This window comes from Mastomys coucha, unplaced genomic scaffold (genome assembly GCF_008632895.1).
Source record: "Mastomys coucha isolate ucsf_1 unplaced genomic scaffold, UCSF_Mcou_1 pScaffold11, whole genome shotgun sequence".
Lineage (NCBI taxonomy): Eukaryota > Metazoa > Chordata > Mammalia > Rodentia > Muridae > Mastomys > Mastomys coucha.
Window position 1 is genome coordinate 10,303,103 of NW_022196893.1, and position 22,262 is coordinate 10,325,364.

The following is a 22,262-nucleotide window of genomic DNA, read 5'->3' on the forward strand; positions in this document are numbered from 1 at the left end:
GCTGGCCTCAAACTCAGAAATCTGCCTGCCTCTGCCTCCCAAGTGCTGGGATTAAAAGCGTGTGCCACTACTGCCCAGCCCCCCTTTCTATTTTTAAGTCGAATGCTTAAGGTATTTGTTATAATAATGGAAACCTAATATAACTACTTACAAACTTAACTAGAGTTGTACTTATTTTCTCCTCCAACATTCACATTTCTTTTTTCTTGTTCAAGTAAATCCTCTTATACTTTGATGCCTTTACATATAATTTTACCTCTGAAATGAAAGGCCCTTTTCCTACCAGGTTTACTCAGGCAGTTCCCACTCATTCCTCAGGTGCCTCCTTCTAGGAACCTGAAGCTCTGTGGTCTCCTGCCATGGTGTGAATTTTTCTATTAAAGAATACTTCTGGCCAGGGGTAGAGTGCTTACCTATCAGGTGCAAAGAATCCCTAGCATCACAAAGGGAAAGAGAAAGCATCCTTATTGTTAACCTAAATAATCCCTGTTTATCTAATGTCTAGACAAGTGTGTGCCACACGATGGTCTTTCACAAACACTGCAATGAACACAGAGAAGGTAATTTGGCTCTCCCTAGTCAAGGACTTTCTGGACACATGCTTGTAACATCTCTTCAATGAAACTATACATCAAAGAATGTTTGGAAGAATTTCTAACAGAAAGGCAAATATAAAGATGGGCATGGTGATATATACCTTTAATTTCATCACTCTAGAGGGAGAAGCAGGTGGATCTCTGAGAGTTCAAAGACAGACTGCTTTACATAGGGAGTTCGAGGATGCCTGGGGCTGCATAGTGAGACCCTATACCAAAGATAAAATAAAATAAATAAAAATTAAAAAATAAAGGAAAATATTAAAAATGATAGTTTTCCAGCTCTCCCAGTTGAAGTAATCCCCCTGCTGGCTGTTCTGGAAACCTGTCCACAAGAATCATAGTGGAGCTTCTAAATAAATGGCCAAGATCTTTTTTTTTTTTTTTTTTTTTTTTTTTTTTTTTTTTTTTTTTTTTTTTAGCAAATTGCTGTTACTAATGTGACTCCTTGCACACCATGGAGAAGAGCTTGATGGCTCCAAGTGAAGAGTCTGAGCATTAACAATATCATCTCCAAAGGCAGCTGAGCTATATAGGGAAATTACTACAGGGGTTGCAAACTATAAAATGTTATCAAAATGACTCAAATGTTGAGATCATATTAATCAAAATAGACTATGAAATATCAACAGCCTTAGGTTTGATAGAATTAAACCAAATTTTGTTTGCTCTGTCAACAATTCTGTACATAACTGTGTATGGAGGTTTTAGCCCTTAACATTTATTATATAGATCACCAACACTTTACAATTTAATAAAAGATACAAAATCCCATCCAGCAAAATGAACATATGTACACATATGTAAATTTATATGTAAGTTTAGGAGTGCTATTGAGGAGCTGGCAAGATGGCTCAGCGGGTAAGAGCACTGACTGTTCTTCCAAAGGTCCTGAGTTCGGATCCCAGCAACCACATGGTGGTTCACAAGCACCCATAATGAGATCGGCTGCCCTCTTCTAGTGTGTTTGAAAACAGCTACAGTGAATTACACCGGAGCGAGCTGGGGTCAGAGCAGGCGGGGCTGGAGTGCGTGGGGCTGGAGAGAGCGGAGCTGGAGAGAGCGGAGCTGGAGCGAGCGGGGCAGGTAAGAAGGTTCTGAGTTCAACCCCCAACAACCACACACATGATAGCTCAAGGCCATCATGGTTACAGTGTACTCATACACATAAAATAAATAAAATAAATCTTTAAAAAAAAAGGAGTGCTATTGAATTAAGATTTACTGAGTTCTCAAAGACACTTTTTAAGTCATCTATATTTCGCTTTGCTTGGATTTCAGATTTAGAAATAATTTGGATTAAAGTTTGGATTCTGGCTGGGCAGTGGTGGCACACACCTTTAATCTCAGTGCTTGAGAGGCAGAGGCAGGTGGATTTCTGAGTTAGAGGCCAGCCTGGTCTATAGAGTGAGTTCCAGGACAGCCAGGGATACACAGAGAAACCCTGCCTTGAAAAAAAAAAAATGGATTCTGTTAGAGGTCTCTGTAGAGCGAGTATGCACTCATTGGTCACATGAACTTCAAATATGGCTAAATTTTCTTTATCAGACTAGTCCTCTGTCTTTTGCTAAATCTATGAACTGGCTTTAAGATTCCCACTGGGCAGTGGTGGCACATGCCTTTAATCCCAGCACTTGGGAGGCAGAGGCAGGCAGATTTCTGAGTTCAAGGCCAGCCTGGTCTACAGAACGAGTTCCAGGACAGCCAGGGCTACACAGAGAAACCCTGACTTGAGGAAAAAAAAAAAAAAGATTCCCTGTTGAGAAGGATTCACTGATCCAATCACACTGTTGAGGCCTGCTCCTTTTAACATAACTGTAGCCATTTTTGTATTCAGTCTCCATTTTGCTCATAAGGTGAAATTGAGTTCAGGTTCTCAGACTCTACTTCCCAGAAGTAATTATCCATGGCTGACATTGAAAAATGCTACTAATAAGCCAAAAAAGTTATGGTTGAATTACTTATGCTCTGTTATCTCAATGTTTTGAAATTCTCCTGTTCTGCACCCATCCACCATTCCTCTTACCTTATCTAGGACCAATCAGCTTAAAGGTTGATTATACTCTGTCTAGTTAACCAAAATGTTGGAATGCTCCCCTTCTTCCTTTTAAACTTTTGAACCTGTTTTTCCTATAAAAAGCCTACTTTCAGGTCAGGTAGGTACTACAATTAGGCACCTGAGTCCTTTTTACGGTCCTGAAGTTCAGTCTTGGGTTATGCGTTCAATAAACTATTCTTGCTTAACTGAGATCAGTGTTCGTATGGTTTGTGTGGTGATTCATGAACCCTAACACACACCTCTGCTTAAAGGCTTAGGGCCCTGAACAGGGCCTTTCTGTCCTGGTCAGTTCTCTAGAATAGGTATATCCCTGCAAAGTCTCTGAGTGACAACATTGCAATTTTTCCATCAGGCAGGTATAGCCCTGATGTGTTGTGTAGATTATGAGCTTTAGAATTAGACCTGAATTCAAAGGCTGGCTTGTCAGCTTTGGGGCCTCACGAAAACTGTTTAACCATTCTGTTTCTGACTCTTCATAAGGAATCATGGTACCAACTGGAAGGACAACTGTAAGATTAAGATGACATAATTCAGGTAAAGTCTTAGCTTAGTATCTACTGTTCTTTTTTTTTTTGTTTTTGTTTTGTTTTTTGAGACAGGGTTTCTCTGTGTAGCCCTGGCTGTCCTGGAACTCACTCTGTAGACCAGGCTGGCCTTGAACTCAGAAATCTGCCTGCCTCTGCCTCCCAAGTGCTGGGATTCTACCACCCGGCTGTGTCTACTGTTCTAATCTATTTTAGTAATCTGCTGTTCTAACTTTGACTCAAATATTTACTACCTATTTCATAGGAAAATGAGGAGTAGGGTGGACTCCTGACCTTTCAGGGCTGTTGTGAGGACTCAAGATACTATGAATAACTTATTGGGAGCCACTGTATATACTAGGAACCATGGCTACTCGTTTATACACATTAGCTCTACAGTGTCAGCAAACTTACCACCTAAGATATCCTCAATAAATGGCAGGTATTACTTAATTAAACATTTGCATTTAAACAGTCATCTTTCAATGAAACAAAGTCCGAGAAATTTTTCTTCAAGTGTTTGCACTTACTGACTACTGCAGCAGTCACAGGCTTGAAGTGACATAGAAAGCGGTGGCGTAGCAGTCTGCATTCTTCCAGAGGGCTTTAATTTACATCTATTTCTGACCAAGTTAACAGCATCAGAAAACCTCCCACATCCCTCCTATAGCCTTTTACATTTTCTTCTCCTCTCAGCTCCTCTTTTCTGTGGAGAATGAGGGAGCAGGTGGGGGTAGATATTAGAAATAAGGAGGAACAGAAAGATTTTCCCACTTTGGTTGAACAGGACATGGCATATTCTATCATTATGGTCTCCAGCTCCAAGTTAGCTGAGGTCATGAAGAACAGATCTGAGAGGAAGCTGGATAGGCTGTAAGAACACTGCAAGACTAAGAAGCGTCAGTTTCTTTTCTTTCTTGTTTGTACTAGCTGTTGTTGTTGTTTTGGTGGTGGTGGTGGTGAGGAAGGATCAGAGTCAACCCAAAGCCTTGTGCATGCAGTGTGCTGGCTAGTTTATGTCACGTTGACACGAGCTAAAGTCATCTGAGAAGAAGCATCCCCACTGAAGAATGCTTTTATAAGATCAAGTGTATATTGGGTGTAACACCAGAACTTGGGAGGCAGAGACAGGCAGATCTCTTTGAGTGCAGGGTCAGCCTGGTCTATAAAGTGAATTCCAGTAGTAGTTGTTGTTATTGTTAAGTAATACAATACTTACTGCCCCCAAAATATGCACACATTAAAACAGTTTTCCGCTGGGTGGTGGTGGCACACGCCTTTAATCCCAGCACTTGGGAGGCAGAGACAGGCGGATTTCTGAGTTCGAGGCCAGCCTGGTCTACAGAGTGAATACCAGGACAGCCAGGGATACACAGAGAAACCCTGTCTTGAGAAAAAAAAAAAAAAAGAACAGTTTTCTCCCTCATCTTTTGAAATTGGAATTCTTGTATGGTGGGGTGGGGTGGGTGGGGAGAGGTTCAACCACATATTGGGACTGGCTTCATAGAAAGCACAGAAAGGTGGAACAGGGGCGGTATATCAGGGTCACATAAGAATTACATAAGATTATACACAAAAGCTTCTGGTGCATGGTAAGTAATGAATAAGTATAAGATCTCTTGGCTGGGCAGTAGTGGCACATGCCATTAATCCCAGCACTTGGGAGGCAGAGGCAGGTGGATTTCTGAGTTCAAGGCCAGCCTGGTCTACAGAATGAGTTCCAGGACAGCTAGGGCTACACAGAGAAACCCTGTCTCGGAAAAAAAAAAAAAATCTCTTAATTGAGGGGTGGGAGAGTGAAGAGAAGAATGGGTTTCAAATAATCTAAACACTTTGCATAAGGTCACTATATTAGTGACCATAAACACATTACTTTCTCATTTAACTCGACAATGTTAAGTCATAGGTTGACATATTTAATCAGTAAGTGATACATCTACAAGGCTGCAAATATTCTGGATGGCTTTTTGTTTGAGAATCTCAGATGCAACAGAAGTATGTGATGATATCATGGTCTCTTTTGCTGCTTATCTGCCCTGGTGTGCAGCTTATCAGGCCCATTCTCTAACTTGTATCTCTAGGATTTCTGGGCTGGATTGTTCCAACCCTAAAGTCTGAATCTGTAGCCCTATCTAGGAGTCTCTGCTCTGCTGTATCATACAGCAGCTCTTTGCCTCTATAATTTTGTTCTTTTTTAATACGATGTGCCATCAAGTATAATGCATGGGATACAAGCCTCAATTATTGTCAGTGTACTTGGGGATTCATACCAATTATAGTGATATTTCTCTGACAGGCTCCAGGCGGGCTGAGCTTGGAGTTCCTCAATACCAAGAAACAAAGATATTTTCTTTAGGGGAGGGTTTCTAATAGCGTGGAGATCCTTTACTTTAAAACTGTCCCCACTTTTCATTTAGATGTGGTAATTTTGTGTTTTACACGGAGACATGTATTTAATCTGTACTGTTATAATTTAATATACTTCAGAACATACTAATTACAGTGATCCTTGTTTCCTTACAGCTTGGCTAGGTGGAAGAGAGTTCTCACAGCAGACTTATACTGCAAAAATTCTAGCTTTGTTACCTTGGCTGGCTCTCTGCTTAGTTCTCTTCCTTATAGACTGTTCTGTCTCCCTCTCCAGTTATTTCCTTTCTAGCACCTCTCAAGTCTTCCTTCACAGTCTTACCAGAGTAATTTCGAGATGATTTTACTCTTTTTGAAACTTTTTACAAATACAAGAGAAAAGAACCTCTACCTGACCTAATTTCTTTTGCCTTGTAACTCGAGTGACAGCTGGGCCTCCTCAGTGCTCCCTCCCCACACCTGAAGAGGGAACAGTGCTCTTTAACTTGTACTGTTCTATCTGAATGCAACCCACTTCCTCCCTCTGAGCCAATGACTCATTTTCTCTTTTTAAAGTAAGGCTTTAAAATCTTCCATTTCTTGTTAGTTTAAAATTAATCTCTTTGTGAAGTACTTCATGTCCTGTATACAAAAGACACTCCATAGAGAAAAGATTGCTTTAAGCCTTCAAGGATACACTACAGATGATGTGATGGGGACATACCAAGACTTTAAACTACTGAGTTAAATAACTAAATAGGTAACATTTATCTTTTTCTTTTATTGATACAAAGGTTTTTGTTTCTTTAGTTTGCTAATTAATTTGCAGACTCTTGTTAGCTAAAAGGTTTTCAATAAGATTTGAACTAATGAATAGTTAGTTTTCTCCTTAATCTTTGTTTTGTTTTGTTTTTTTTTTTTTTTTTTTTTTTTTTTTTTTTGAAAGGGAGAGGAGTTGAGCCTCAGGCTTTCCACATTGCTAACCATACATCCTACCACTAAGCTTTACTTTTAGTTCTCTCACTATTTTAACTTTCTTTTGACTATTTACATAGTCATAGGGTTTTTTTCACATTAGTATTTTCCTTTTAGCAAAGTAGAGAATACTCATAAAATGAATTGAAGAGTAAAAGATAAATTGAAATGCAAAAGATGCAGCAGTGTGCTTTGGCAAGTTTTTAAATGACTGAAGATGGCTGGAGAGACAGCTTAGTGATGAAGAGTATTGCCTGCTTTTGCAGAAGACTGGGATTTGGTTCCCAGCCCACACATGGCAGCTTACAACTACCTGTGACTACAGTTCCAGGGAATCTGGTGCTGTCTTCTGGCTCTACCTGGCACCAAGGATTCATGTGCTGCGCATGCTTACATGCAGGCACTCAAACATACACATTAAATAAAAGTAAGTGGATAAATAAATAAATAAATGCTGGAAGAGAGGCACATTCATTTCAGCACAACTTAGAGAATTTTGCACTGTTATTAAGTATCTGCTCGTATATATGTTTATGTCTCATTTATATGCACATAATAGAAGAACTGCCTTGGTTTAAAGTAAAATCACTTTGTTTTGCAACATTGGTGTAATGATTAATTTAGTCAAGAATTATTGACAGGTGCTAAAATAAATGGTGAAAGCTGATTGCAAAACATGGCACCACTTGGTGTGAGCATCACCCACAAATTACTAAATTTCAAAGAGGTGTTTTTGTGGCTTTACTAATGAAGAACTCTCACAAACACTATTTCTCTCAAACATTAGTTGGCTGATTTTCTTTTTTTAGTAGCTCCGAGTTTGAGAATGTCTGAAGGTGACTCTCAAGGCTTTTTTTTTTTTAAAAGAATTATTTATTTATTTATTTAGTTATTTATTTATTTATTTATATGAGAATACTGTCACTGTCTCCAGACACACCAGAAGAGGGCACAGGATCCCATTACAGATGGTGAGCCACCATGTGTGGGAATTGAACCCAGGTACTCTGAAAGAGCAGTCAATGCTCTTAACCACTAAGCCATCTCTCTAGCCCAGTTGGCTGGATTTTTTTGTTTTTTTTTTGGGGGGGGGGTTGTTTGTTTGTTTGTTTTAGACTGCATCTCACTACATAGATGAGCCAGCTGACCTTGAACTTATAAAGATCTATTTGTTTCCTCCTAAATGCTGGGATTAAAGGTATGCTTTACCATACTTGGCTCAAGAATCTTGGTTTTTGTTTTTTTGTTTTTGTTTTTATTTTTTTGGTTTTCGAGACAGGGTTTCTCTGTATAGCCCTAGCTGTCCTGAAACTCACTCTGTAGACCAGGCTGGTCTTGAACTCAGAAATCCACCTGCCTCTGCCTCCCAAGTGCTGGGATTAAAGGCATGTAGGCGCCACCACCACCCGGAGGCCAAACTTAACATCCTAATAATGCGGCAAAGTTCTATGTTGTGCCTTCTAACCTGATACACTGAGAAGGGTCTAATATCACTCACGAAGTTTTCTTATTTCTGATTTTACATTTAAAATAATGAGAAAAACAATCAGGGCTGGCTAGATGGCTCAGCAGATAAAGTCACCTGCCACAAAGCCTGACAGAGTTGTATATGCAGAAGTCACACGGAGAAAGAGGGAGCTTACTTCTGCAAGTTATGTGTGTGTACATATGTTGCAGCGTTTTCTCTGTCCAATCACATTAGGGCAATGACAGATCCATGATTGACAGGAATAGGGAGGTGGAGCTAGAAGTTTAGGAGTGAGGAGGGGTTGGGGGAGAAAAGAAAAAAACAAAGGAAATCATCATGGAGGCAGATGAAGAGGACAATGATCCAGACCCCGCGTGGTTTTAACAGCCACAGGGAGCTAAGGTTTTTACAAGGTTAGAATAATTGGGTTAAAACATTATCTTTATCACTTGGCTCTGAAACTATGGCATTGGCATCTTGTAAATTGTGATCTTATTGATATATAAACTGATTGGATAATTAAGCCTTAAGAGTTATGTTTCTACTGGGTAACTAGGTGCTAGATGACTGTGGGGAATGTGGAGCGTTGCATATAAGTGAGATGATCTTGCTAGCTGGGAGAGAATAGCAGGAGCCTACAGGACTTAGTGATGTGGCCTGCCAGTACCAGTACTAGAACGTGGTCTGGCAGGAAGGAGAGTTTGGGGTTTGACCATTTTTAATATTTCCCACAACATACATAAGTCAAAAAAGTTTTTAAAAAATTTTAAGCAACTTCAAATTGAAAGATACTGAAAATAGCTGACCTGCTGTTCAAAAATATTAATATCACAAAGGCTGGAGAGATGGCTCATTAGCTAAGAATGCATACTGCTCTTGACAAGGACCTGAGTTCTGTTCCTGACACCCATGTTGTAAGCTCAGAAGCCTCCTTCCTGTAGGAGCCACACCCTCTTTTGGACTCCAGAAGCACCTGCACTCACATGTGCACATGCCCACACACAGACATACACATATGCACAGGATTCAAAGATAAACCTTAAAAAATTTTTAAACCAATTATCGCTGTCATAAAAGCATAACAAGGCTGAGGAGCTATTTTGATTAAAGGACTATAGAGACTCTATAATACAAATATAGCATGCCCTCTGTTGAGGACCATAAGCCTAAAACAACTCTTCTCAATTATAATGAACATTGTCAGCACAACTAGAAAAAGCTGGATATTAGATAGCATCATTGTTGATGTTAAACAGCATGTGTTAACTGTACTGTGATTACGAAGGAGAATGTTCTTGCTCTTAGAAGACATATGCTGAAGTATTAAGTGATAAAATGTTAATGTCTACAAATAATACTCAACAATCAGAAAAAAGCCCAGACAAATCTCAAATGGTTCACCAAATAGGATATATGTCAATATATCTCAATGTATGACTGTGAGTATGTACAAAGAAAAAAAGATTTCACAGATATGCATGCTAGCATGCATATACATAAGAGGATGTCTTAGGGCTTTATTGCTGTGAAGAGACACCATGAGCACAGCAACTCTTATAAAGGAAAACAATTGGGGCTGGCTTACAGGTTCAGAGGTTTAGTTTATTAGTATCATGGCAGGAAACATAGTGGCATACAGGCAGACACAGTGCGGAAGAAAGGAGCTGAGAGTTCAATGTCTTGATCTGCAGGCACCAGGAGACTGTGTGCCACACTGGGCATATCTTGAGCACAGGAGACCTCAAAGCCTACCCCACAGTGATACACCTCCTCAAACAAGGCCACACCTCCTAATAGTGCCACCCCTATTGCCAAGCAGTCAAACTTGAGTCTATGGGAGCCATGCCTATTCAAACCACCACACAGAGAGGGGCATGGGGAAGGAAGAGAGAGTGTGTGTGTCCTAAGGATACAATAAGCATTGGTAAACCTAAGTGAATGCTCCATGTACATTCATTATGCTAATGTGAAGTTTTTCTCTGGTTAAAAAGTTTTCTGAATAAAATGTAGAAAAGCTTTTGAAAGTTATTATGAACTCAGGGCTATTAAACTCATACCCAAACCTTCTGGATGGTGATCCAAACCTTCCTTTGTTATGTTTTCACAATCTTATTTCAGTTCTCTTTGCTTTCTATTCCTTGCCATCTTTCAGAAAACCATTGTGAACATTATGAATAGTTGTGAGCCACTATTAGGTGCTGGGATTCAAACTCAGGTCTTCTGTAAGAACAGTGTTCTAAACTGCTACACCATCTTTCAAGCCCCTAAGATCTTTTTCTTATTGTCTTTCAATACTCCTTTGTCTTAGACCCGAATGGAGACCCTAGTACTGATTAAAATTCTGCTTTACTCTATAAGGAATACAGAAAAAAATAGGTCCTAAATAACAAATAAGTGCCGTGTGCAGTTATGAAGTGACAGTGTATAATGAAGTGATCTTCAATACATGTGTCCATATCAAGGCTGATTATTATTGTTGCTGTTTTGAGATGAGGCTTCACAAATCACCCAATCTGATTTTGAGTTCACCATTCTCCTACGATCATCTCCCAAGTGCTAGGATAACAGGCATGTGATATCACACATAGATAAGGTTGGTTATGCTAAATGATTTTATTCTGTACAGTAACCTCTTAATAGTAATCTCTGTAAATACAAAACAATGGCTTACGTCATAGTTGCTCCAGGATCTGCAGTCATTTGATTGGTCACAAAAACAGCAACATTATATTCTGCATCAAAAAATAAAATTAAGAAACTAAGAGAAGTGCAACAAAAATACAAAGTTCATTGTAAGACTTTAGTATAGGAACATTGCACCATGAGTTTACTTTTATAAACAAGTTCTTGATCCTATTGGTTTTTGTTTTGTTTCGAGACAGGGTTTCTCTGTGTAGTCCTAGCTATCCTGGAACCTGCTCTGTAGACCAGGCTAGCCTCAAATTAGAGATCTTCCTGCTTCAGCCCCCTAAGTGCTGGGATTAAAGTGGCATCATGCCCAGCTTCCTATTTTCATTAATAATAAAAATTACTTAAAGTCATCATTATTATTATTTCTAGCAGAATCATGTTTAAATAATTGTATTCTCATGAAAGTAATTTTAAAAATGTTATGCTTCTGACATCCTTCTGAGCTTCTCTGAAAAGCATACTATAGCAAACAGAGTCAACAGACGCTATGTGACAGTGCCATTTTATTTTAAAGATCTACCTTCTGAGATTTTTTGGAGTCGTGACAACATCTGGGCCAATTTTTGCTGGCGTTCAGCCAATTCCCCACGGCCACTGAAATCCACTCGAAAAAGTGCCATTACTGAGTCAATGATCTGCATGGGAGTAACATAAAACCAAACATTCATTTTAAAATTGGAGGAAGACTGCTATTTAAGCAGAATAGAATAGTATACTAAATAGCTCTGCCAGTGAACATTAAAAACTCATACCAATAGTTTGAAAATGCCAGCTTCTTCATGAAACTTGGCTGCTACATAATCAAGTAGCTCCATCTGATGTTCACCTGATGGAAAAGAGAGAGAAAATGTCATAAAAGCTGGAAGCAAGACGATACTCAGGTGTGTGACTTTGGGTGCCAGTCAGATAGACCGCTTCTTTCCCCCTATTTATCACCTTACCAAATAGGACTGTATACTCTGCTTCACCATATGTGGCAAACAGTAGCTTAGACAAAAAGATATTGTTCTAGGGAGCTTTACTTTAATGCTTTACCACATACCTAGAGTATGGGAAACCCTAGGTTCAATGCCAGCATCAAATAGGAAAAATAGCTGTTACTCTACATTTCAGAGACAACAAATAAAAATTCTGAAGGCATTTGAAGGCCTTGAGAACTGAACAGATGATAATATTTGAAGACTAATTTGTAGAAAATTTAAATAAAACAGAGAAAACGAGTGAAAATATTGTATATCATCAAATAGTAAACTAGTGTTGCAAACATTCCCAAAACCCAAGCATGCAAATGCACAGGGCTCTTACTAGTATATGCACGTGCATAAAGCACGTTGTCCAGTACTGCTTCATGGTCTACGTTGAATCGATCAGCAATGTCCCGAAGGCGGTCTGGACGGCTGGAGTGTGCCAAGATTAAGGATTCAATAAACCAATTCCAAAGAAAGTTTAGATAGCTATAAGAGGTAGCACTGTGAGCAGGTAAGGCAACTGAGACTTAACAGTGCATCTGCAAAGGCATTCTGGATGCTACTAATTACCTAAGAAGCTACCAGAGCTGTTGTTTTTCATAACTGCTTCAAAATGTCTTACATAATGGAAGGTGTTATAGACATGGTAAATCAGAAATTAAATATTAAGGTATACAATTTTTTAAATAAGCTTAGAAGCTTGTTGTGATATCCTCATTTTATGAAGACATTGACAGAGTTTTGGCAAATAACTTAGGACTGTGCTACAGAAAAGTTAAAATAAAAAAACTAGAAACTAAGGTTTGTGAGTCTCTTTTGTTCTCGGCTCTATAAAAATAGACCTATTCTTGAGTTATATTCAAGTCACTTCAAATTCTTCATTGGCTCAAAAATAAATAGTTTAGCATTCCACTAATAAAATGGGGCAAAAAACTGATAAATTTAGTTACATGAAGGGTCAAAAAATAACCTCAAGGGTCTAAAAGGGAATGATTGAAGGAGGGTTTTTTTGTTTTGTTTTATTTTGGCTTTTATACACCTTCTTCTAAAGGAGTTGGTAGCTTTCTGAAATTAGAAAGTTCCGATGGAGACAAATCCCTATACCCCCAAAGGTGGAAGATGCTAATATCACTAACTGGTAAACTACAGAAAGTAATTCCACTTTATTTTATGGTTCTTTGTGACTAACAATGGTACAAGTGAAATCAAGAAACAAAACCAACATATCTGCAGTTTCATTTCACTCTTGTTTTCATTGCTCATAAAGTACTACTAGCTGCTGGGAAGCAAGGCCATTCTTTAAAATTTTGTTTATTTATGTATTTATTTATTTTGGTTTGTTTGTTTTGAGACAAAGGTTTCTCTATGTAACCCTGGATGTCACAGAACTCACTCTGTAGACCAAGCTGGCTTCAAACTTGGAGATTTCCCTGCCTGTGCCTCCTGAGTGTTTCGATTAAAGGTGTATGCCACCACAGTTGGGTTTATATTTCTTTTTAAAACTCCATTGTTAGGTATTAAACCCCTTGCACATCCTAGGCAAGAGGCAACAAAAGTATCATTCATGTCAGCTTCTACAAACCATGAATTCTATCTGAACAGGGGTTTAAGAGTTGGTCTAACAATGAGGGAAAATACAAAACAATCTACAAGTATATACTGATGACCATATTAACCCATTAACAGTAGAAAGCATAAAGATTCATAAGAATCTATGCCCTAGGTAAGCTTAAAACATACAAAGACAAAATAGAAATATAAATAAAATAACAAAAGACAGCAGCGTAGGTTGAAAAAAACCCAAGAGAATAACATAAGAGATTTTCCTACTGAATTTCTCTTTGCTCCTAACTATTCTCTTCCTGTCTTGATAAAATCCAGGTTGCTAATCTACAAGAGCCATCCTTCCCTCTCTGAAATCCTTCTTTCTTTCTTTCTTTCTTTTTTTTTTTTCGAGACAGGGTTTCTCTGAGTGGCCCTGGCTGTCCTGGAACTCACTCTGTAGACCAGGCTGGCCTCGAACTCAGAAATCCGCCTGCCTCTGCCTCCCAAGTGCTGGGATTAAAGGCGTGCGCCACCACTGCCCAGGGAGGTCCTTCTTTTTATACCTAGCTGCATACCAGCTGTGTCCCTCTTGCTACATTTCTAAACATCCTACCCTCCCTTCTCAACTTAGAAGGTTCCTTCAGAGACTTCTCATGCCCAGATTTCTCAACATGCTGACTTTTCTTTCACAGGAGTATTTCTTTTTTCTTTTCTTTCTTTTTTTTTTTTTTTTTTTTTTTTTTTTTTAAGATTTATTATTATATGTAAGTACACTGTAGCTGTCTTTACACACTCCAGAAGAGGGCATCAGATCTCATTACGGATGGTTGTGAACCACCATTGGTTGCTGGGATTTGAACTCAGGACCTTTGGAAGAGCAGTCAGTGCTCTTAACCACTGAGCCATCTCTCCAGCCCAGGAGTGTTTCTTATAATTAATTCTACAATAGTTCTGGAAGGCCAAGATTTTCTGAATTGGGTAATTACAGAAAGTCAGAAAGATCAGGCCTTGATATGAGAGGCTTAACCACTTGTGTGATTCAGTAAGATTGTGATATGGAAATAGAGAAAGCAAATCCCCTGTAGGATGGATAGCAACACATGGATTTCAGTATGACCAGCCAAGATGACTGACAGAAGAGAGCAAAGGCATTGCAGACATGAAAAAAAAAAAAAAAAACCAGTCTGTTTTTGAAATCCTAATCACCTTCTTGAAAACAGTACTTGAGAAGGTGATATAGCAAAGCAAAAGTTCTGGGGATATAAGAAGCCTTGATGACAGCACAAAAAACTTTATAGCCCAAAGAATAATAATACACAACATTTTCCAATTTTTAACAACAAAGCATAGTTAGCAAGACTGTAACATTCCCATCTCTTTGCTTCTAGTTATGACCATGGTGAGAAATAAGCCTGGTGAAGCAGGCTGGGCTTCATTGTGACTTGCTTTAATTAAGCCATACAGATCTTACATCTTCTGAACCTGGTACCTCCTTGAACCACTGTTTCCATCCAATTTACACATTGCCTCCTTCACTTGCTGTTTCCTTGCAAGATGCTTCCATCATCCCAGACTCTACTGTAAATGTTCCCTGGAACCAATGCCCAACTCCAGTGATCTGTCTCATTCTTCACATTTCACATATGCTTGCCTTCCGAAAACTTCCTCCTTCCTCTGATTATACTTTGATTTTAGTCCTCTTCATAAATATAAGCACACATCAACGTTTTCCCTGTCCTCTCTAATTCATCCACATCTGACTCTACCCTTTGCCCAGAATTTCCCAATGTCATCTGTATGGTCTCATGCCCTTCATGTTTAACACGCTGCAAAGAAACCTTGGTTGTCCTCAGTACCACTCTACTCAGGACAAGCGCTCTTCTCCTTTGTCTGCAGACCCCTTGCTAATGCTTCCTGTTCTGTTCTTTTTGTTCCTTTTGTTTGCTTGCTTTGGAGACAGGGTTCTCTGCATTGTCCTGGCTGTCCTGGAACTCACTCTGTAGGTAAGGCTGGCCTTGATCTCAGAGATCAGCCTGCCCCACCTCCTGAGTGTGTACTACACACCTAGCTTCTTTTCATTCTTATTGCATCCAATGTAGACAAAAACTCTCATTTTCCTAGATTTTTGAAAAAATACCTTAATTGACACCCATCATCTGTTTTCAAAGCCCTTCACGTCTTAGACCCAAATCACCTTTCTGGGTGACTATTCTAGAATACTAGAATACTTTTATATCAATTACACTGCCATGTCCTCTGTGATACAAACAGCTCTGACCCTTTCCTTCTGTACACTTAAGCTCTTCAAGTCCTTCCCTCTACTTAAGGCAAAATCTTTGGATATGAAGTTTTAAGAATGATTAAGATACAATTTTATCTCATGTATTTGCTTTGTCACTTTTCAAGTATAGATAAGTAAATCAAGCAGTGATGTAAACACTTGGTCAACACTGCTGTCCCCTTGGCTTTTGTCATTATCATTGGTTTCTAGGATTACTACAAAACCCATCTATCAAGGTACTCTGTTTTATAGTAATATTGCTCTATAACACTGCTTTAAGATTTGTCTAAATAAAAGGGTTACAAAGTATTTTCTGTATCAATGAAGATAATCTTTCCTCCTGAGTAGCCGCCTGTTCCCGGAAGTTGAGCTGTCACTAGGGAACAATAAAAAATTAACATTAACAGGAATGAACAAACTTTGCAGAAATAAATACATAAGTAAACATTAATTTTATGTTGGTTGAAACTCTAGTAAACTTAGCAAAGAACAACGACCCCATTGGCTTCTAAAAAGATTGCCATAGTTCCTCTTCAGTAAGCAGAGGTAAAATAAGTACTCTGCCAGGATGTGGTATTTGAATAGGACTCATGTGTCTGAATGCTTAGCCATAGGGAGTGGCACTATTAGGAGGTGTGGCTTTGTTGGAGAAGTGCATCATGGAGAAGAGGGCTTTGAGGCCATATATGTTTGGGCTATTTCTAGTGTGGTACACAAATGCTTTCTGATGCCTGCAGATCAAAATGTAGAACTTTTGGGCTGGAGAGATAGCTCAGCGGTTAAGAGCACTGACTGCTCTTCTAAAGGTCCTGAGTTCGAATCCCAGCAACCACATGGTAGCTCACAACCATCTGTAATGAGATCTGATGCCCTCTTCTGGTGTGTCTGAAGACAGCTACAGTGTGCTTACATATAATAAATAAATAAATAAATAAATAAATTAATTAATTAATTAAAAAAAAATGTAGAACTTTCAGTTCCAGCACTATGTCTGCCTGCACACCATGGTTCATGTCATGATGATAAAGGACTAAAACTCTGAAAATGCTAAGTCAGCCTCAATTAACTATTTTCTTTTAGAAGAGTTGCCATGATCATGGTGTCTCTTCACAGCAATAAAACTCTAACTACGACTCAGGATAATAATTCAACTGAGAATTTCAACATCTCTCACAATGGGAAATATTTGTCAAAGTCAATTCTCCCAAATAAACAGAATTAGAATTTAAATGTTACTAATTTTACTTTCATAACATAACTTATTTTAGTTACCTTTCAATTGTTGTCAATATTTAAATGCATTTACTTTGTACATGTGTGTGTGTGTGTGTATGTATGTATGTATGTATGTGTACTATAGGCATTTCTACCTATTCCTATATGTGTGCACATATATGTGTAGCCCTGGCTGTCATGAAACTCACTATCTAGCGTCTCCACAGACATGCCTTGGTATCATATACCTCTAAAATAAATACATACATAAGTAAATATAATTTGGGGGTTTTGCTTGGTTGGCTTTTTTGAGAGATCTTACTATCTAGGTAGCGCTGGCTAAACTGAAACTTGCTGTGTAGACTAAGCTGACCTCAAACTCACACAGAGATCTGCCTGCTCTGCCTCCTAGGTGCTGGGATTAAAGGCATGTGCCACCAGGCCCAGGGAGACAGCATCTCTTATTGGCCTGGAACTTGCTGACTTTGCTAGCCTTGCTGGCCAGCAAAGCCCAGGAGTCATCCTGTCTCAGCCTCCCCAGCACTGGGATTATATGTATGTATGTAGTGCCCCAGAATTGTACAAAAGTGCTACAGATGCAAACTCAAGTCTTCACAATTATGTGGCAAGCAATTTCTTAACTGAGCCATTTCCTCAGCCAAGCATATGGTTTTTGTTTGTTTGTTTGTTTGTTTAAGGCAGGTTCTCATGTATTCCAGACTGGCATCTAACCTACTTACTATGTAGCTACGGATAACCTTGAACTCTGATCCACCTCTATATATTATATAGGTTTAAGATGGTTTATATAGGGCTGGGGATAGAACCCAGGGCTTCATGTATGCTAGACATGTCTTTATCAACTGAGCTACATCCCCAACTCATATATATTATCCCGCTATAGTTAACATAAAGAGTTACTTCATACTATACACACACATTATTTCACTTAACCTTTCAAAGTTCCCCCAAGATTTGGGGCTGTCATTATTGCAGTTTAGTTGTTTGATTTTTGTTTTTGTTTTGTTTTGTTTTTGTTTTGAGACAGTGTTTCTCTGTGTAGCCCTGGCTGTCCTAGAACTCACTCTATAGACCAGGCTGGCCTCGAACTCAGAAATGCTGGGATTAAAGGCATGCACCACCACAGCCCAGCTCATTATTGCAGTTTTATAGTGAGGACAATTAAGGGGTAAAACAACTTGCCCACAGTTCTCAGCTATCAGTGGTAAAGCCAAGACAGTTTGATTTTAGAATATAGCCTATTTTTAACTTTTAACTTTTTTCTTCTGTGTTTGTGTGTTGTGCTAGCTTGTATATATCCATATTCACATGTGTTAGTATAAACATCAGAACCTCCTTTTAATCACTTTCCATGTTCCTTTTACTTAAGTGAAAGAAATACAAATAAAATCTTTATTAATAAGGAATGTGTTTATTTTATTTTATTTTAGAAAAAAATTATATATTTACTTCTTTTAAAAATTTACTTTTGCCAGATGTCGTAGTGCATGCCTTTAATCCAGCACCTAGGAGGCAGAGCAGGCAGATCTCTCTGTGAGTTTGAGGTCAGCCTAGTCTACACAGCAAGTTTCAGTTTAGCCAGCGCTACCTAGATAGTAAGACCTCTCAAAAAAGCCAACCAAGCAAAACCCCCCAAAATTATATTTACTTTTGTATGTATTTATTTTAGGGGCACATGAAGGAATGGTAGATCTGTGAAGGTCAGAAGACAACTTGCAGGAGCTGACCCTCTCTTTCCACCATGTGGGTTCTAGGGCTCAGGCTCAGTTTCTCAGGCTTGGAGGCAAGTACTTTACCCACTGAGCCATCTTGATAGGCTCCAAATTTAATTTTACTCCTCTCTTTGAACAGAATGCACCCCATAGATAGTATCTAGTCCTCAATAAATTTTATGTCCTTGCTGTGTTTTTTTAAAAGACAGAAAATATGGATAGGATGAAACTGACATACTTGGGTGCCCCTCCTGCCGATCTATTCATAAATCACTTACCATCTCTGTCCTTCCACTCAGATGCCCTAGTAGAGGACTGACAACACTACCTCAGCACACATTCTAAAGCCATCTGTAATGATGGACTATTTGCATAACCTCTTGAGATTTTGTTTCCTTGAAAACTGGGTAAGACTGCATACAATCATGTAAAGTACAACGGAGCTCAGTAAGTGAGTGTTCTATCACTGCCGTACTGCTGATTTTAGTATGTGTTCTTACCACAGAGGGTATGAGACAGCTGAGTTTTTCCAGTACGAAATTCTGTGAAATTTAGAGAAAGGAACTTTTAGAAAAGTTTTATTATTTAGATACTTTCACTAAACAAACAAGCAAAAATAAGACTGTATAGGGTTAGGAAAGTTGCTTAGTGGTAGAGAACTTGTCTAAAAGCCCAAGGTTCTAGATTCAATATCCAGTATTCCAAAAGAGATCTCACTGAGGACCTCCTGTCACAAAAGGGTACTACATGTATGAATACCAAAAGTGAGAGACAAAAAAAAAAAATTCATCCTCACAAACAAAATTGTTTAGGTTTCAGACTTGACTACAGAAAGGCCAGCCATGCTCCCTCACTGTGCTGAGACCCTCAAGGAAAAGCTGGTGTGATCCTGAATAGCAACATCCCTAGTTGCCAGCAGAAGCAAATGTTCGCCATAGGAAAATTTCCCCACTAATCATTTGGGTCCACTGAACATTTAGTTTAAATTTTTAAAAAACTCCTAAGTGGCCTGCAGAGATGGCACAGAGGTTGAGATCACTGACTGCACTTCCAGAGGTCTGGAGTTCAATTTCCAGCACCCACATGGTAGCTAACAACCATCTATAATAATGCCTCTTCTGATGTGCAGGCAGAACACTGTGTATTTAATAAATAAATAAATCTTTTTTTAAAGCTCGTAAGAAATATACAATAAAAGAAATTGCTAATATTGAGTCAGTAGAAATAATAAAAAACAAATTTACCTCAAGTCAAAAGAAATAGTAACAAAAACATTTGGTTTTCTTTTTTTAATATTTATTTATTTTATGTATATGAGTACACTGTAGCTGTACAGATGGTTGTAAGCCATCATGTGGTTGCTGGGATTTGAACTCAGGACCTTTGGAAGAACAGTCAGTGCTCTTAACCACTGAGCCATCTCTCCAGCCCCAAACATTTGGTTTTTTAAGAGTACAAATATTGGCTTGTCAAGATTCAGCATGTAAAACAGCTGTGCATGGATTGTTTGTAAAAATATAGTATATAGGCCGGGTGTGGTGATGCAGGCCTTTAATATTTGTACTTGAGAGGCAGAGTTAATGTGTGTCAGGGCCAGACAGTAAGACCTTGTATGTACACACACACACACACACACACACATACACAGAAGCATGTGTACACATCATATTATATATGCTATAAATTGAAAAAAATCTATTTTCTATATTCATGGAATATGTATTGCCTAAAAATCCAATTTCTTTCTATAGTAACCAAAAATAAGAGGAAGAAAAATGTCAATAAGAAATATGCTAATTTTTTGTTTGTTTTGTTTTTTTGTTTTTCGAGACAGGGTTTCTCTGTGTAGCCCTGGCTATCCTGGAACTCACTCTGTAGACCAGGCTGGCCTTGAGCTCAGAAATCCGCCTGCCTCTGCCTCTCAAGTGCTGGGATTAAAGGCGTGCACTACCACCGTCTGGCCAGAAATATGCTAATGTTTGTATATATTTTTATTTTAGCTTGGAATGATCCTGCATTATAATAATTGACATTTTATCAAATGTTCTCAACTAGGAACTTATTTATTATTTTTCACATATATACATATATCATCCCACAAAAAACTATTAAGGCTCTACCTACCTCCAAAAGCTTCTGTAATCGCCATACTTTCAATGCCTCCTCCTAGTAATTTACTGAAAACAGATATGAAGTATTGATGATAGAGTATAAATACAGATATCAAGAAAGAAGATGGACTGGGTGTAATGGCCACACATGTCTAATCCCAGCACTAAAGAGGCAGAGGCAGGGGGACCTCTGTGAGTTCAAGGTCAGCTTGGTCTACATAGTGAGTTCTAGGACAGCCAGGACTATGTAGGGAGACCCTGTCTCAAAAAACAAACAAACAAAGGAGATAAAATTTGTATAACTAGTAACATATTATTTGTCTATCTAAACAAGAGCAGGAATTCATAGTTTGAAAGAAATGACACTATTTAGATTGCAGTTCTACTGTGGAAGGGCAGGCAGATGAACAAGGCAATTTATAAGCCCTGCTCTGTTCTTACTTCTGTGTGCCAATAGTAAACAAGTCAGTAAAGTGTTATTTTTTTTAATTGGGATTAAAAGATTTGTTTTATTTTGTGGTTCTAGCAATAAAATCAGGCTTTTGTACATGCTAAAAAAGTCTGAAATACACACCATGTAATTGTCTTGTTACTAATCAAATTTCTCAAATTGTACACAGATACATTTTTTTTTTCTAGACAGGGTTTCTCTGTGTAGCCCTGGCTGTCCTGGAACTCACTCTGTAGACCAGGCTGGCCTCCAACTCAGAAATCCTTTTTGGCAGAAGAGGGTGTCAGATTTTGTTACCGATGGTTATGAGCCACCATGTGGTTGCTGGGAATTGAACTCAGGACCTTCGGAAGAGCAGTCAGTGCTCTTAACCACTGAGCCATCTCTCCAGCCCCCACAGATACATTTCTAAAAGTTAACTGAATATACAATATTTTTTGAGACATGGTCTCTCTATATAGTCCAGGCTGGTTTGGAACTCCTTATGTAGACCAGGCTGGCCTTGAATTTAGAAATCCACCTGCTTCTGCCTCCCTAGTGCTGGGATTAAAAGTGTGAGTTATGAGTCTCCATGTAGGTGCTGGGTACCAAAGGCAGCAAGGCTCTCTGCCACTGAGCCATCTCTCTAACCCCTTTTTCTTAACTGAAATCAGCAAAGCCCTCATTAAGTTTGTGGATAACTTCCAAAATGCTTCAATTTGAATTTAAATTGCTGTCTTCCTTAGACAAATATAAATCTATTCTCTTAAGGCTTTGTCTGATTTCTGATTGCATCCCCAAAGACATGCTAATAGAAACTACAAAGGCTTTTTAGGTATTCCTACCATGTCTCAGAACAGCAACACATACTTACCGCATTTAATGAATGGATGAATGAGATCATAACTTCTTTAGTTCTTCTCATAGAGAACATTAAATGCACTAGAACATTGTTTTACCAATTAAATATATGCTGTCAAAACCTGGCAGTTGTTCTTCTAACTGTTAACATTTCTATGTAATATCTTTCTTAGTTAGGATTTCTACTGCTATCATAAAGCCCCATGACCAAAAGCAATTTGGGGAGGAAAGGGTTTATTTCATCTAATAACTGCCCCCAATTCCTTTCTGTCTGTCTTTTTGAGGTAGGGTCTCTCTGTGTAGCTCTGCCTGTCCTGGAAATCAGTATGTAGATCAGGTGAACCTTGAATTCATGGTGATCCCCCTGATTCTGCCTCCCCTGTGCTAGTCATCCATAAGACAGTTGGAAACTTGAGCTCTCTGGGAAGATAACTGATAGCAAGGAATTAATAGTTTTAG

The 22,262-nt window shown here is 38.7% G+C and overlaps 1 protein-coding gene across 2 annotated transcripts in view; it reads right to left on the reverse strand.

The window, feature by feature from the left end:
* Nucleotides 1–22,262, reverse strand: part of Dmc1 (DNA meiotic recombinase 1) — a 44,231-nt gene that overhangs the window by 11,769 nt on the left and 10,200 nt on the right. For both annotated transcript variants that reach the window (XM_031358109.1, XM_031358111.1), the window contains exons 6-12: nt 20,526–20,578; nt 18,902–18,943; nt 15,757–15,829; nt 11,965–12,056; nt 11,412–11,485; nt 11,180–11,294; nt 10,640–10,700 (exon numbers count right to left, since the gene is read on the reverse strand). In XM_031358109.1, coding sequence (XP_031213969.1) covers nt 10,640–10,700; nt 11,180–11,294; nt 11,412–11,485; nt 11,965–12,056; nt 15,757–15,829; nt 18,902–18,943; nt 20,526–20,578 — 510 coding nt within the window. The remainder of the gene's footprint in view (nt 1–10,639; nt 10,701–11,179; nt 11,295–11,411; nt 11,486–11,964; nt 12,057–15,756; nt 15,830–18,901; nt 18,944–20,525; nt 20,579–22,262) is intronic.